Source organism: Ylistrum balloti, unplaced genomic scaffold (assembly GCF_031769215.1).
Source record: "Ylistrum balloti isolate Yb309-2 unplaced genomic scaffold, AGI_CSIRO_Ybal_v1 Utg371416, whole genome shotgun sequence".
In the NCBI taxonomy this organism is placed as follows: Eukaryota; Metazoa; Mollusca; class Bivalvia; order Pectinida; family Pectinidae; genus Ylistrum; species Ylistrum balloti.
This window is the reverse complement of record NW_026782744.1, coordinates 335,102-349,065: the sequence shown is the minus strand read 5'-3', so window position 1 is coordinate 349,065 and position 13,964 is coordinate 335,102. Positions and strand designations below refer to the sequence as shown.

Here is a 13,964-nt window from a genome sequence, read left to right as displayed (position 1 = left end):
GTATACAGTTGGTTCCTTCAATTACAGACCAATGAATGATCGTTTATATTCGCCTTTTTTTATTCTTTCCCAACGAAAGAGCATACAATGGCTCTAGGGAATCGGGCTGGTGTCGACGAAAGTGCTTACTGTTTTAACAATGTGAAACAGAATAGGTTATTGACAAACAGCAGACGCCACTGATGATTATTCCAAAGACTTTAAATCGTTTTTGAATTTATTTGTTGAAATATGTTGATCTCATATCTACCAAGACATTTGTCAATATAACAATAAAAAAATGAGAATTGATTAGTTTGTGCAGTAAAAATCGAAAGGAGACGTGTTTTTTAAATGGTATGCCTTACCAGCCTTAGCCAGGAATGATGGCTGCTTTCTTATCATCACAGATCTCTTTTGAAGTTTTTATATAAGACATTAAGGTATATCCTTACTACTCTCTATAAATACAAGGACAGCTAGAGATATTCATAAAAAACAGGACAACTCGCTGGTAGATTTCGGGACGATATCAATATGTCGATAATTTAGTCGATAATCAATAAAACAGTCAGACATAACAGAAAATATCAATTCATTTGGTGATCTGCAACAAGTAAACAATCCATAAAAATATTGAAATTACAGCTGGGACGTAATTGTCTATATAAGGACATATCTACAGTTGGGACGTAATTGTCTATATAAGGACATATCTACAGCTGGGACGTAATTGTCTATATAAGGACATATCTACAGCTGTGACGTAATTGCCTATATAAGGACTAAATACAGCTGGGACGTTATTGCCTATAGTCAGACATATCTACTGTTTGGCCGTAATTGCCTATATACTGGCATATCTACAGCTAGGATGCAATTGTCTGTACAAGGACATACTGTCTATATCATAGCATATCTGCAGCTAGGATGTAATTTCCTGTTTAAGGATACATCTGTTACTAGGACGTGGTTACCTAGATAAGGACATATCTACTGCTTGTACGTGATTACCTAAATAACAAATCTGTAGCGAAGACGTGGGCACGTGTAAGATGATAGATCTGTTGCTAGTACGTGATTACCTAAATAAGGACAAATCTGTTGCTAAGGCATAGTTACGTATGTAAGGATATATTTGTTACTAGGTCATAGTTATGTCAATAGGCTACAGAAACTCAATGTACATGTACACAGTACAATGTAGTTCTAATGAGTTTTACAGAGGTCTATAGGCTACAGAAACACAATGTATATGTACATAGAACAATGTAGTTCTTAGGAGTTTTACAGAGGTCTATAGGCTACAGAAACACAATGTATATGTACATAGAACAATGTAGTTCTTAGGAGTTTTACAGAGGTCTATAGGCTACAGAAACACAATGTATATGTACATAGAACAATGTAGTTCTTAGGAGTTTTACAGAGGTCTATAGACTACAGAAAATAAATGTATATAGTACAATATAGTTCTCTAGGGGTGCGACAGACATCTATGGGCAGCTACACACAATTCTACAAGGGCCAGACAGTAATATGTAGTCGCTATTTTCATTTTTAGAGGAACTCAAAATAGTTCTCTAGGGGCACGAAATAGGTCTATATACATTTACTAGTTCTAGTTGAACTCGACAGAGATCTATAAAGGCTACACAAAAATTTTCAGAGGCTGCACATAGTTCTGCAGGTGATCAACAGAGATCAGTAGCGGCCACACCCATCTCTTCATTGCTTTGACGGATATCTTCAGGGGCTACGCATAGTTTTCCATGTGCTCGGATGAGATCTATAAGGGCTGCACACATCATGGTTTTCAGAGAATCAAGGTACACTCATAATTTTACAGAGACACAACGGATGATAAGAGGCTTTCTACAGAGACTATATTTAGCACATAATTTAGAAGGTAATCAGGGATTTGTACATATATATCTATATATCATACGTGCCTGAGACATTAATCACGTGAAAGCCGTGCGTGTACCCGAATTTTCATTCATTGTTAAGCATACCAATAAATGTCTTAACGCAACACCAGTCACGTATTGGGAAACGTCCATTCCATTTACTCATGTATTGCCTTCATCTCTATAAGTAATTTTATCTTCAGTCATTCAGATAGTTTGAATTATCAAGGGATAGTAATGATAAAAACAAAGAAAAAATAACAAAAATAATAATTGCTGTAGTTCAACTTTACGTTATACGACTCCGTGTATATAAGATAACAAGCATTCTGTTATAGCAAGACTGAGGTTAGTAGATAAGAGTTGAGCAAGAGAACCTGACACGTCTGTTGTTATTGAAGGACTGTATTTAGTACAAAGTAAGTATATAACATCAATTAGCCTCATTCTTTGAGGTTTGCATAAATATATTCTGATCTTTTTGTATAATGATAAATATATATATATCGTTTTTTCTGCTATCTGGTCGTCAATATTGGTATGATGGTGTATGTAACCTTGACCTCATTCACGGAAGGCTTTAACTAAAGTTGATAAAGGACGGTCAAACATGTCTAATTCAATGTTTTATGATCAATACTAACGGGACCTCAATCTGTTAGTTATGTACACGTATTATGCCCTTGGAATACAGGGGAGTACAGGGTACCAAACTGATGTCCATTATCCTTTCACAGACTTACTGACGTGAGTTTATTGCCTTTGTTATTTCACACACACAGGTACCGTTGGAGTCACGGTGTTTTGAAAAGGTAAGTATTTCGGGGACAGCATTTGTAGTTATCATTTATTCCACCTTTGAATGAAAATTAGTCTGGATGACGATACAACGTTTTAAAATGCAATATACATATTTATCACAAAATCCGCCTGTTATCATGTTTATTCGCACATGTAATATATTTGCACAGATGTGATATATCTGTAGTCTTTTCATTGATTGCAGCAGTCAGAAATCGGTTGTTATATCATAAGCTGTTACGTCATGAATTGAAAATGACGCAACATAATAGTTACATCCGTTTGATATTGTCTTTCACATTTTGACTTAAAAATTCGTCAAAATATTTTTTTCTGGTGGTAAAATTATCTAAAATTCCTTTCTTTCTTATGAGATTTTATTAAATTAGTCTTAAAACTAAAGAAATATTTTTGCCGCCATATATTCATTCTGAGAACTCCTGACTCTACGTTACTGTTAATACATTTCCCCAGTACAAATATGCAACCTATAATGCATTAAAAAACAGTGTAACACAGGATTCATTGTGCCTCTTCTTCTCCAGGATGATAGTATCCTTGTCACACCACTTGGTTCTAAAGAATTATTGATATTTGTATTCTTTGTCTGATAACTGACTCTGCCAGGATTCAACTGATAGTAACTCTACTGTGGGATCAGAATAGATTTCTTGTTAAATCATAATTTTATTACGTTGATAAGTATACAGTTGTGTGTATAATGTGTGTGTACATATATTGTTTTTGTTGTTTTGTTTTGCTCTACGTGATTATCATAGGTGAACAATTCATCACTTTTAGTTTGAAAAAGTCTCGGCATAGAGATTTGTTCTATCCTTAAACAATGTTTATGGTTAGTTTACTTAAGAGTTTTTGCCCTTTCTTTGTTGTTGCTGTCCGTAACATAATTTTATCTGCTTTGTATCTACATGAAGAATCACCATCTTCATCTCCACACAATTTAATACGTTGTATACAATTTTAAATACAAAAATGCCTTGTACCGACCTGGTGCTTCTCACATCCCACCCTAATACTTGTCTCGGGCAATAGACACAAAAGTATCAGCTTCTGTTAATCACTATTACTTAATTGCTGAATTGATGCATATGGAGTGAAATGGCGCTAATTTTCAAACCGTTTTCTATTTAATATACAGAATGAAAATGAAGGAATGTATGAATGAAGGAATGTATGGTGGAAGGAATGTATAGGTGAACTACCTAAATGGCATATTTTATATTTGATGTGGGACTCAGTAAGAGCAACAACTGTGATAGAATTAGTTAGTTAGTTATCAAATGTCTACTTCATTAGTCTCCTTACTGGAGGTCTCTGTTTTTTGTATGTTGTAAAATATTGGATTTAATGCCTTTACCGACAGGTTTGCTATGGAAACAAAGACTGCCTTAGTAACGGGTTCCACAAGTGGCATGGGCTTGGGCGTGGCCACCACTCTGGCACAGAAAGGTTACCATGTGATCATGTGTGGATCGAGGTCAAAGGAGGATGCATTTGAGACAATTACCCAGGTCAAGAGGTATTCCTACGGAAAAAGTCATCGCAGAATTACAATTATTTCAAGTCCAGATGGATGTTATGTATTTCATGTTTTGAGCTGTCTATCCCCACTCCCCTCCGCAGTGTAGCTGTATGTAACGAAAGTTAAGAAATATTGTTCCTTACCTTGGACAAGTAAATCCACTCATTATACTGATGTGATATCTATAGATCTGGAGGTTAGATAGATTAATCTCAACCCGAGGGGAAAGATGTCAAGTTGTTAGAAATTACAAAGCTGGTCATCCTGAGGATTGAGGTCACCGTAACTTACCAACAAAGGTGAATGATGTTTTTCTTTTTCTTCTCATCTCCAAGGGAATGAAATATTTTATTAGTCCCCATGACATATGATTAAAATAATACTTGGAGGCAATCGATTTATAAGTGGTAGGAAGGGAGATAACTCCCATATATTAGGCACAGACGACCGGCTTTCGTTTCTTCTTTTATCTCCTCAGTAATCAGTACACCTTATGCAAACATTCATTCACTTGTCGTATAAGAAACGAATTGTATCCATTACCAAACGTGAAGACATTTATCGTTGTAGTTCTGCACTCCATACTGTCCACTATGTGCAGGCTAACCTGAAGACAGAAGCCGGATTGGTCAGTTTATGTAAAGAGGTGGACAGTATTTGTCCTGGAGGAGTCGATATTCTGGTAAACAATGCAGGTACACATCCAATTTTTCTCTGATCTCTTTCCATGTACATGATTTTTGTAGTCCCATCTTCGAAATCTAATTTACTTTCAAAGATTCCATTCTCGGCCGACACACGTTAGGACTTGTTCTGTGCAGCTGTGGTTGTGTTCTTGGGAAAGACACTTATTGTACAAAATGTTTTGGAAGGTATGCGTTGCCACCAACTGCTATCGCCTCAGTATGATCCTGTCTGTTGATTGTATGGCAACACCAATAAATACAGAAAACAATCTGGTGTCTTTTATTTCAATATCCCAAACTTACAATTAGGTGTTACATTGGCAACTGACAAAAGAATATTCGATTATTCGGCTTAAAAATGGCGTTTGAAAATTACGAAGACGCAACACATCTAAGCTCGGCAATATACAAGGCGACTTGTGTTATCACTAAAATGACACAGAAATCCTTTGACCATTAGCTCTGTCATATTCAAAAGACACAGAAAATGTTTTCAGAACACTGCTTAATTAAATAATATACTTTCTATCCTCCTCATTACATAGAACAGGTGGTTGATAGTGCCATGTGATGTAAGTAAAGACGGTTTTATGTACATGACGTGTAAGCAATGTATATGTTACACAGGAATGCAGCACGTCACTCCAGTAGAGGACTGCTCACTAGCGAAGTGGAATGAGGTCGTAGCCATCAACCTGACGGCGCCTTTTTATCTCATCAGCCATTTTGTTCCTCGTATGAAGCAAAAGGGTATGTACTCTATCTAATAAATGGCTGGCGTTATGATATCGCCTGGAAGTCAACAAACGATTCGTCACAACCGGAAGTCAACAAAGAGTCTATGACGCTATACCAAGGAAGAGTCATGTCTCTTGTATACCACGATATATTATTCTTGAATCCATATTAATGAAGACGCTGTATATATTAGAATCCTCACAGTTCTGACCCTTCCATGTTCTTTCTTGAAAAGCTGTAGAAAAACAACGAAAGACATGCAAGAGAGAGAACTTATCACAATCTTTATCACAGTTGTTTCTTACGCTCACAATTTAGATGACAGCTTAGACTTAAACTGATGTAGAGATCTATAGTTTCTCTCCCGTGTCATGTAGTATTTCGTCACGCTTGTATTTGTCTTACTTTATATTTAGAATTTTAAGTTAACAAATTTACGTCTATGACTATCTTACCGTTGCCTGTTACCTTTATGTAATGTCATACAACGTGCAAATAATATGACCAGCCAAGTTGTAATCTATTCTTGGTGATATGTTCATCAAGAACTTCACTAAAACGACTGTATATCTGATTTATGGTATAAGAAAAAATATGGTTTAGTAGCGGATCAGCGTTGCTCCATGAAAATACAATGAACACATGACCTATTTTTTGTATGATGAAGATTTGATTATCAGGTTGGGGCCGTCTCATAAATGTCTCGTCCAGGATGGGATTGGTAGCGTCGGCAAATAAGTCCCCGTACTGTTCCACTAAACACGGACTGGTCGGCATGACGAAGGTTTGTGTCTCCAATTTAACACATCAAGATTCTTAACTCTGTGTATGTGTCTGAATTTCCAAACACGTCCATTTTGTGAGAGGTGTGTAATTTACAGTTTGTAATTTTTGTTAGTGAATATACCATTATTTTCGTGTGACAAAATATTGAATATTGTAATTAAAACTGAAAACAACTGTATCGTTGTGTTATTCTTAGGCTGTCGCTTTGGAAACAGCCCCTCACGGCATCACGTGTAACGCCATCTGTCCGGGCTGGGTAGACACGCCTTGTAAGTATGGCCGTCACGGTAACTATTTCAGCACAAAATATTTCAGTATTACTTTATCCAAGGTTTGGAGGTTTTGGAAAAGGGTACGAGATGACGTGCCCCTAAAAAACAAAAACAAAAGCACGGTAAAAATTCTCTCAGGGAATTGAGTTGCAGTAGCCATTTAAAAACCAGTTGTTAGGAAATTAGAATCTTCATAAAAACGGACAAATATGTCAATTGTCTCACATTGGCTGAATTTCGACATAAGACATGGAGTTTTAAAATAGAAACAGTACGCACAAACCACGAAAGACATCCTTTTACGTGCATGTTTATTGTTACAGGTTGAACAACTGTAAACTAACACTCGACAAACCCAAATTTAGTCTTCCATTTAGACAAGATATTGCATCAAAACATGATTTTTATGACAAATATGGACAGTTTTGGATTTCCTGTGTATGATATGTTACTCTAATACATAATACCACTTGTAAACCCATGTGACTTCTAAATTCTGCTTAAGTAACGGATGACATAAGGAAATATCAGACGTGGAACATAATTAGCATTACCCAGACTAATTATTACTTTCTTCCTATGTAATTCAGATATCAATATCTGAATACGGTTTCCTCTTCACTTCAAATAACTATTGATTTTCAACATCGTTGATGATTATCTAGTTTTGTATCTGATCCACCTTGTCTGATGGCACCTGATAACGTTACTATATTTTTGAATCCAGTCCGTTTTCTTTTAGGAGGAAAAGTTATAATATTATAGTTTGTATATAATTATATAAAATTTATAATATCATAAAGAAAATTTTGTATATAATTTCAAGCTCTGATGCCTTGTATATAATTACATACTCTGATGCCTTGTTTAATACAGACACATGTCAATGTTATGTATATATATGATGCTATTTTTCTATTACCACTGTATATGATTATACTTGCAGTCGTACAGGCCCAGGTGCAAAACGTTGTAACGCAACACAATGTTTCTGTAGATGAAGCCAAGGTAATTGATCAACACTGACGGTATCGTACGTGAACATTAACTAAATGTAGGTTCTACCACATTAGAAATCTATATGGAATTTCATGATAACTCTAAGTAAATGTTGATCTACAGGAAAGTTACGTCACAGTCTCATCTAACATCTTTCTATTGTTTATTCTTCTCGTTTGAAGAATGTTCAGCCTCAATATTTTCCCAACTATTAGCAGCACTTGACAAATTTTCCCCATTCCAGGTTTAATTATTTTGACAAATTTTCTAATCAAGCAAAACATTGGCATTTCAGAAACGTCTGTTTTGTGATTCACAACCAACCGGAAAACCAGTACAAGTTTCTCAAGTGAGTCTGCATTGGCAAAACAAAATGGAAACTTCCGATCTATGTATTTTATAATCCTGCATCCAAGGAAAGCAACGTTTAACTGTCTAATATAACAATCTTTGTGAAATTATGGGTTTAATCTACTTTTTTAGTATTTATTTTTTATCTTGCTTTCTAATAATGGAGCATGACAATAGCAAATGGGTATTGCGGATAAGGATGACTTAACACCTATTTCATTTAACCGCACGGTCTATTATATCGACAGGTACACTTGTTATCGATGACTCAGTGTTGAGATTTTACATACATGAAGAGAGTGATGATTTCCACTTACCTAGAACAGAACAATCCCCAATTAATTCAAGGATCTAAAATTCAACACCACTTGAGTTTTCAATTTTTACCACCACTGCAGTCATTAGTTATAAACATATACGCGTAGAGATAAATTTGTATAATTGTAATCTGGTTGTTACCAGCACAAATTCACCCCCTCCAAGTCTCGACTTGTAATCTGGTTGTTACCGACACAAGTTTATCCCACCAAGTCTCGACTTATAAACTGGTTGTTACCAGCACAAATTTACCCCGTCCAAGTCTCTGTACGGCTTTCCTAGCCATGACTCGGCCGACATTAATAGACTCAATATATCATGTTGGTAGCTGGACTTTCAGGGTGATCATTTAATGGCTGCAACATCTATGAATATATAATAAATCAGTAGCAGAATTTTAACCACAATGTATTGTATCTGGTTAAGTTGGGCAGCGAGAGGGACCCTATTTTTCTTCCGTTTACCATCCTTTCCCAAACGGAAGTAGATCAGGATAATTGAAATGCTTGTATTAGCTAAGCGTCTAATTGAGAAATATTTAAATTAACTTCCTCAAGCTTGAACAGGACATTCAAGAGTTCGAGCAATACATCCATATTTCCCAATACACAAAATTTAAGTTTTACCCACTAGCTGACAGATTTTTACCACTTAATCTAAGTTGGTCTTACCGCGCAGTTGCTAAACCATATCAACTACCGATTATTAAAACAAGCGTATTAATTCGTGCTTGAATTGTGTTTAGTTATCGATCTCAACAAAATGCTCATTTATCAACAGTTACAAAAAAGTTTAAGGACAATAAGAAAAGAAAGTTATAAGAAGAAGAAAACGAGCATGGTTTCTAATGACACCAGAAGAAATGGCTGACACCCTCTGTATGGTGAAGTACAAATATCACATACAAGCAGACAAAATACATCTATATAAATGTGTAAAACTAACGAAACTTCACATTTCTGTCGTTATGCGGTGATTTGTACTGAAAACAACTTTGGATTTTCCACATTTATCTACTTTTTAAAAATTATTTTAGTACTCTCCATTGTAGATTGCCGATCTCGTACTGTTTCTGTGTTCTCCCGGAGCGGACAGCATGACTGGAACCTCACTAGTCATGGATGGAGGGACCATTGCTAAGTAGCGTCAGAGATGACGTCATAAGTAACGTCATTTACACCGGATTACGTCATATAAATAAGGGTTAAAGATACCAAAAAGGAAGAGAAAGACATTCCATTGAAAAAAAAATACATTTAATGATTTTTTTTCAGTTACCGTATAATGGCGTACGACTGAAATTTATTTAATTCACTTGTAACACTAATACCTTATATAGCTGTGATTCGGATCAGTGAAAGCGCGTGGGAAATGACAGTATGTTTGTATTAGATGTTAAATTCTGCTTGTGTATCATATGTTATCTCAAAATGAATGCATTTATGCAGGTATACAGTTGGTTCCTTCAATTACAGACCAATAAATTATCGTTTATATTCGCCTTTTTTATTCTTTCCCTACGAAAGAGCATACAATGGCTCTAGGGAATCGGGCTGGTGTCGAGGAAAATGCTTACTGTTTTAACAATGTGAAACAGAATAGGTTATTGACAAACAGTAGACGCCACTGATGATTATTCCAAAGACTTTAAATCTCGTTTTATTTGTTGAAATATATTGATCTCATAGCTACCAAAGACATTTTGTTTATATAACAATAAAAAAAAAAGATGAGAATTGATTAGTTTGTACAGCAAAAATCGAAAGGAGACGTGCATTTTAACGGCATGCCTTACCAGCCTTAGCCAGGAATGATGGTTGCTTTCTTATCATAACAGATCTCTTTTTAAGCTTTGATATAGGACATTAAGGTATATCCTTACTAAATTCTATAAATACAAGAACAGCTATAAATTGTCATAAAACAGGACAGGCCTCTCTGTCGTAAAATTGTATTTTTTTCAAACTTGCTAGTAGATTTCGGGACGATATCAATTTGTCGATAATTTTGTCCATAATCAATAAAACAGTCAGACATATCTGAAAATATTTTTTAATTTGGTGATCTGCAACAAGTAAACTATCCCGAAAAAATACTGGGAAAAATATCGAAATTTAGATGTAATCATCAGCATGGGTTATGCTCATAGGGCAGAAGCAACGTGAATCGGACACCAAAATAATAGTTTGCCTTGGCCGTATTTTGTATGGCACAAATGATACAGTAAATATTTGAATGAAACCCACTACTATTAAACGATGACCGCATCAATGTCCTAGATATGAATATTCAATAAGGGTCATGAGCGGTTATTTGATGGTCAATGGCTCCTGTGGGACCTTTTATCTTGCACGTGTCTAATAATGGCAGACCAACACCGGATATAGTTACTACGTTCATAGTCTATAATCGAACATTTATATTCTCAATGAAGCATTAGCTTCACTTTCTAATCTAGAACGCGTGAATTATTATCCATTAGACATTTCTGAATATGTGATTTGCTTATAACGTATTCATATCCGTTAACGTCATTCATTCATATTACAACTGTATGAAGCAGTCAGTGAAAAAACAGTTCAACCCTATTAACGGTAAACTGACTATGATACTATTCGAAAGTGACTTCAAAGATATAATATCTATATTCGCATGGCGATGTCACGATAAAAGCTAACAAGAAAACACGTGACCATTACAAAGCCTTTATTATTCATCAAGCAAAATCGTATGCTTGCCTGCAAAACACTTCCATTTATTGTGCCCATTTCGTTAGAACATCGACGATGTTGGTTTGTCATAACATCAATCCAGTTAGTTCAAATTCAACCATTGTTTAAAGACCGTTTAGAAATTTGACGATTCGTTTTAAATGCATTTTGTTTCATTTCAAATAATAACGACAAGAGGCCCAAAGGGCCTGTATCGCTCACCTGGATCTTTATGACCAACATTACTATATTTGTGCATATGTTCCACAGTAGATGCTTAAAGCAAAATGGCAAATTACTCCATATGGGTTCTGTCCCTTAGAAGTCCAAAATAAGTCATTTATATATAAACCTTTAATTACCAAATATGATGGGTTTTTGGTTAATCAGAAGAAGTTGATTAACTATTTTACCAAATCTAACCCTAATGACCTTAAATATCATTATGGGTCAAGCTATTTTTTCACACACTATGTGGGCACCATTAAGGGAACATTTTGGACAAATATTATGATCCTAAGCCTTTAGCTTAATCAGAAGTTGTTCAAAGGTTTAAGACATTTGACTGTTGTGACCTTGAATATGATTCAAGGTCATTTCTGTTCTCAAATATTACCGGGCATCATTGAGAACCTATTTTGGAATAATATCACTATCCTAGATGTTTTGGATCATCAGAAAATGTAATTTAAAGGTTTAACACATTTGACCCCAGTGACCTTGACTATGAAGCAAGATCATTTCTTTTTGCAACTTTCTTGGACTTCATAAAAGGAACATACTGGCCAAATATAATGATTCTAGGCTTTTCTATATTTCATAAGAAATTGCTTAAACGTTTTAACACATTTGACTCCTGTGACCTTGAAGATTGGTCAAGGTAATTTCTTTTAACAAACTTTGTAGGACACCATAAGAGCAGCATATTAACCTAATATAATCATTCTAGGCCTCCGGTATTTTGAAAGAAGTCGTTTAAAGGTTTTAACACATTTGACATCTGTGACCTCGAATAAGGGTCAAGGTCATTTCTTTTTGCAGACTTTTTGGGCTTTTTCGATGGAACCTTCCAGCCAAATTTAATTATCCTAGGCCTTCTAGTATTTTGAAAGAAGTCGTTTAAATATTTTAACACATTTGACCTTTGTGACCTTGAATAAGGGTCAAGGTCATTTCTTTTTGCAATCGTTGTTGGGCTTGATGAAAAAACTTCCAGACAAATATAATGATTCTGGGCCTTCTGGTATTTTGAAAGAATTCGTTTAAAGGTTTTAACACATTTGACATCTGTGACCTCGAATAAGGGTCAAGGTCATTTCTTTTTGCAAACATTGTTGGGCTTTATCAGAGGAACCTTCCAGCCAAATATAATGATTCTAGGCGATCTGGTATTTTGAAAGAATTCGTTTAAATGTTTTAACACATTTGACCTGGGTGACGTTGAATATGGGTCAAGGTCATTTCTTTTTGCAAACTCTGTTGGGCTTCATCAGAGGAACCTTCCAGCCAAATATGATAACTCTACGCCTTTCGGTATTTCAGAAGAAGTTGTTTATATGAAAAGTTGACAGACGCAGGACGGACGGACGGAGTGAGCTAATAATATCATATTAATCTGCATTGACAGCTGCTATACGCAACATACAAAATATAGAATGACACTCCTCTTGAGTACTTAAAACGCTCACAAACAACGAAGCTACCAGAAAAGTACACAAACTCCCATACAAAACGATTGAAGGAGCCGATCACATTGAAAAGGCAGAGAACAGAGGCTACGAAAACCACTATGTCAACGTATTTTCTCCATTCGGAAATCCTCTCTTTCCATGTGAATTTATCTCCTTAACAAAATCAAACGGCGACGATATGAGTTGTTTATGATAAATTACATTTCCCCTGCTTTATTTAATACTGACATATCTACAGCTGAGACGCAATAGTCTATATAAGGACATATCTACAGCTGGGACGTAATTGTCTATATAAGGACATATCTACAGCTGGGACGTTATTGTCTATATAAGGACATATCTACAGCTGAGACGTAATTGTCTATATATTGACATATCTACAGCTTGGACGTAATTGTCTATATAAGGACATATCTACAGCTGAGACGTAATTGTCTATATATTGACATATCTACAGCTTGGACGTAATTGTCTATATAAGGACATATCTACAGCTGAGACGTAATTGTCTATATATTGACATATCTACAGCTTGGACGTAATTGTCTATATAAGGACATATCTACAGCTGGAACGTCATTGTCTATATATTGACATATCTACAGCTAGGACGTATTTGTCTATATAAGGACATATCTAGAACTAGGGCGTATTTGCCTATATAAGGACATATCTAGAACTAGGGCGTATTTGCCTCTATAAGGACAAACTACAGCTGGAACGTCTAGAGCTTAGACGTAATTGACTATTTAAGGACATACTGTCTATGTCATACCATATCTGATGTTGGGATGTAATTTCCTATTAAAGGATACATCTGTTGCTAGGACGTGGTTAACTAGATAAGGACATATCTGCTGCTGGGAAATTATTACCTAAATAAGCACAAATCTGTCGCTAAGATATGGTTACGTATATAATAATACATCTGTTGCTGGGATGCAGTTACGTTTATAGGGACATGCTGGGAGGTAGTTACCTGTATCAGGACATATCTTCTGCTGGTACGTGGTTACCTATCTTAGAACATATCTACTGCTAAGACATTGTTACCTATATTAGGACATATCTTCTGCTGGTACGTGGTTACCTATATTAGGACATATCTACTGCTGGGAAGTAGTTACCGTGTATTAGGACATATTTACTGCTGGGACGTAGTTACCTATATTAGGA

The 13,964-nt window shown here is 35.6% G+C and overlaps 1 protein-coding gene across 1 annotated transcript; it reads left to right on the top strand.

The window, feature by feature from the left end:
- Positions 1-4,081: 4,081 nt before the first annotated feature.
- Positions 4,082-9,527, top strand: LOC132562443 (D-beta-hydroxybutyrate dehydrogenase-like). The gene is made up of 8 exons (XM_060227185.1): positions 4,082-4,230; positions 4,804-4,928; positions 5,547-5,669; positions 6,338-6,441; positions 6,640-6,712; positions 7,662-7,723; positions 8,010-8,063; positions 9,435-9,527. Exons 1-8 carry the CDS (start codon positions 4,082-4,084, stop codon positions 9,525-9,527), a joined length of 783 nt encoding a protein of 260 aa, XP_060083168.1.
- The last annotated feature ends 4,437 nt before the right edge of the window (positions 9,528-13,964 follow it).

Excerpts from the sequence above, each read along its gene's own strand:
- LOC132562443 (XM_060227185.1), top strand. The coding sequence starts at position 4,082 with ATGGAAACAAAGACTGCCTTAGTAACGGGTTCCACAAGTGGCATGGGC. Across the intron at positions 4,929-5,546 it reads TATTCTGGTAAACAATGCAG|GAATGCAGCACGTCACTCCA; the intron begins GTACACATCCAA and ends TATGTTACACAG. Across the intron at positions 8,064-9,434 it reads AACCAGTACAAGTTTCTCAA|ATTGCCGATCTCGTACTGTT; the intron begins GTGAGTCTGCAT and ends TCTCCATTGTAG.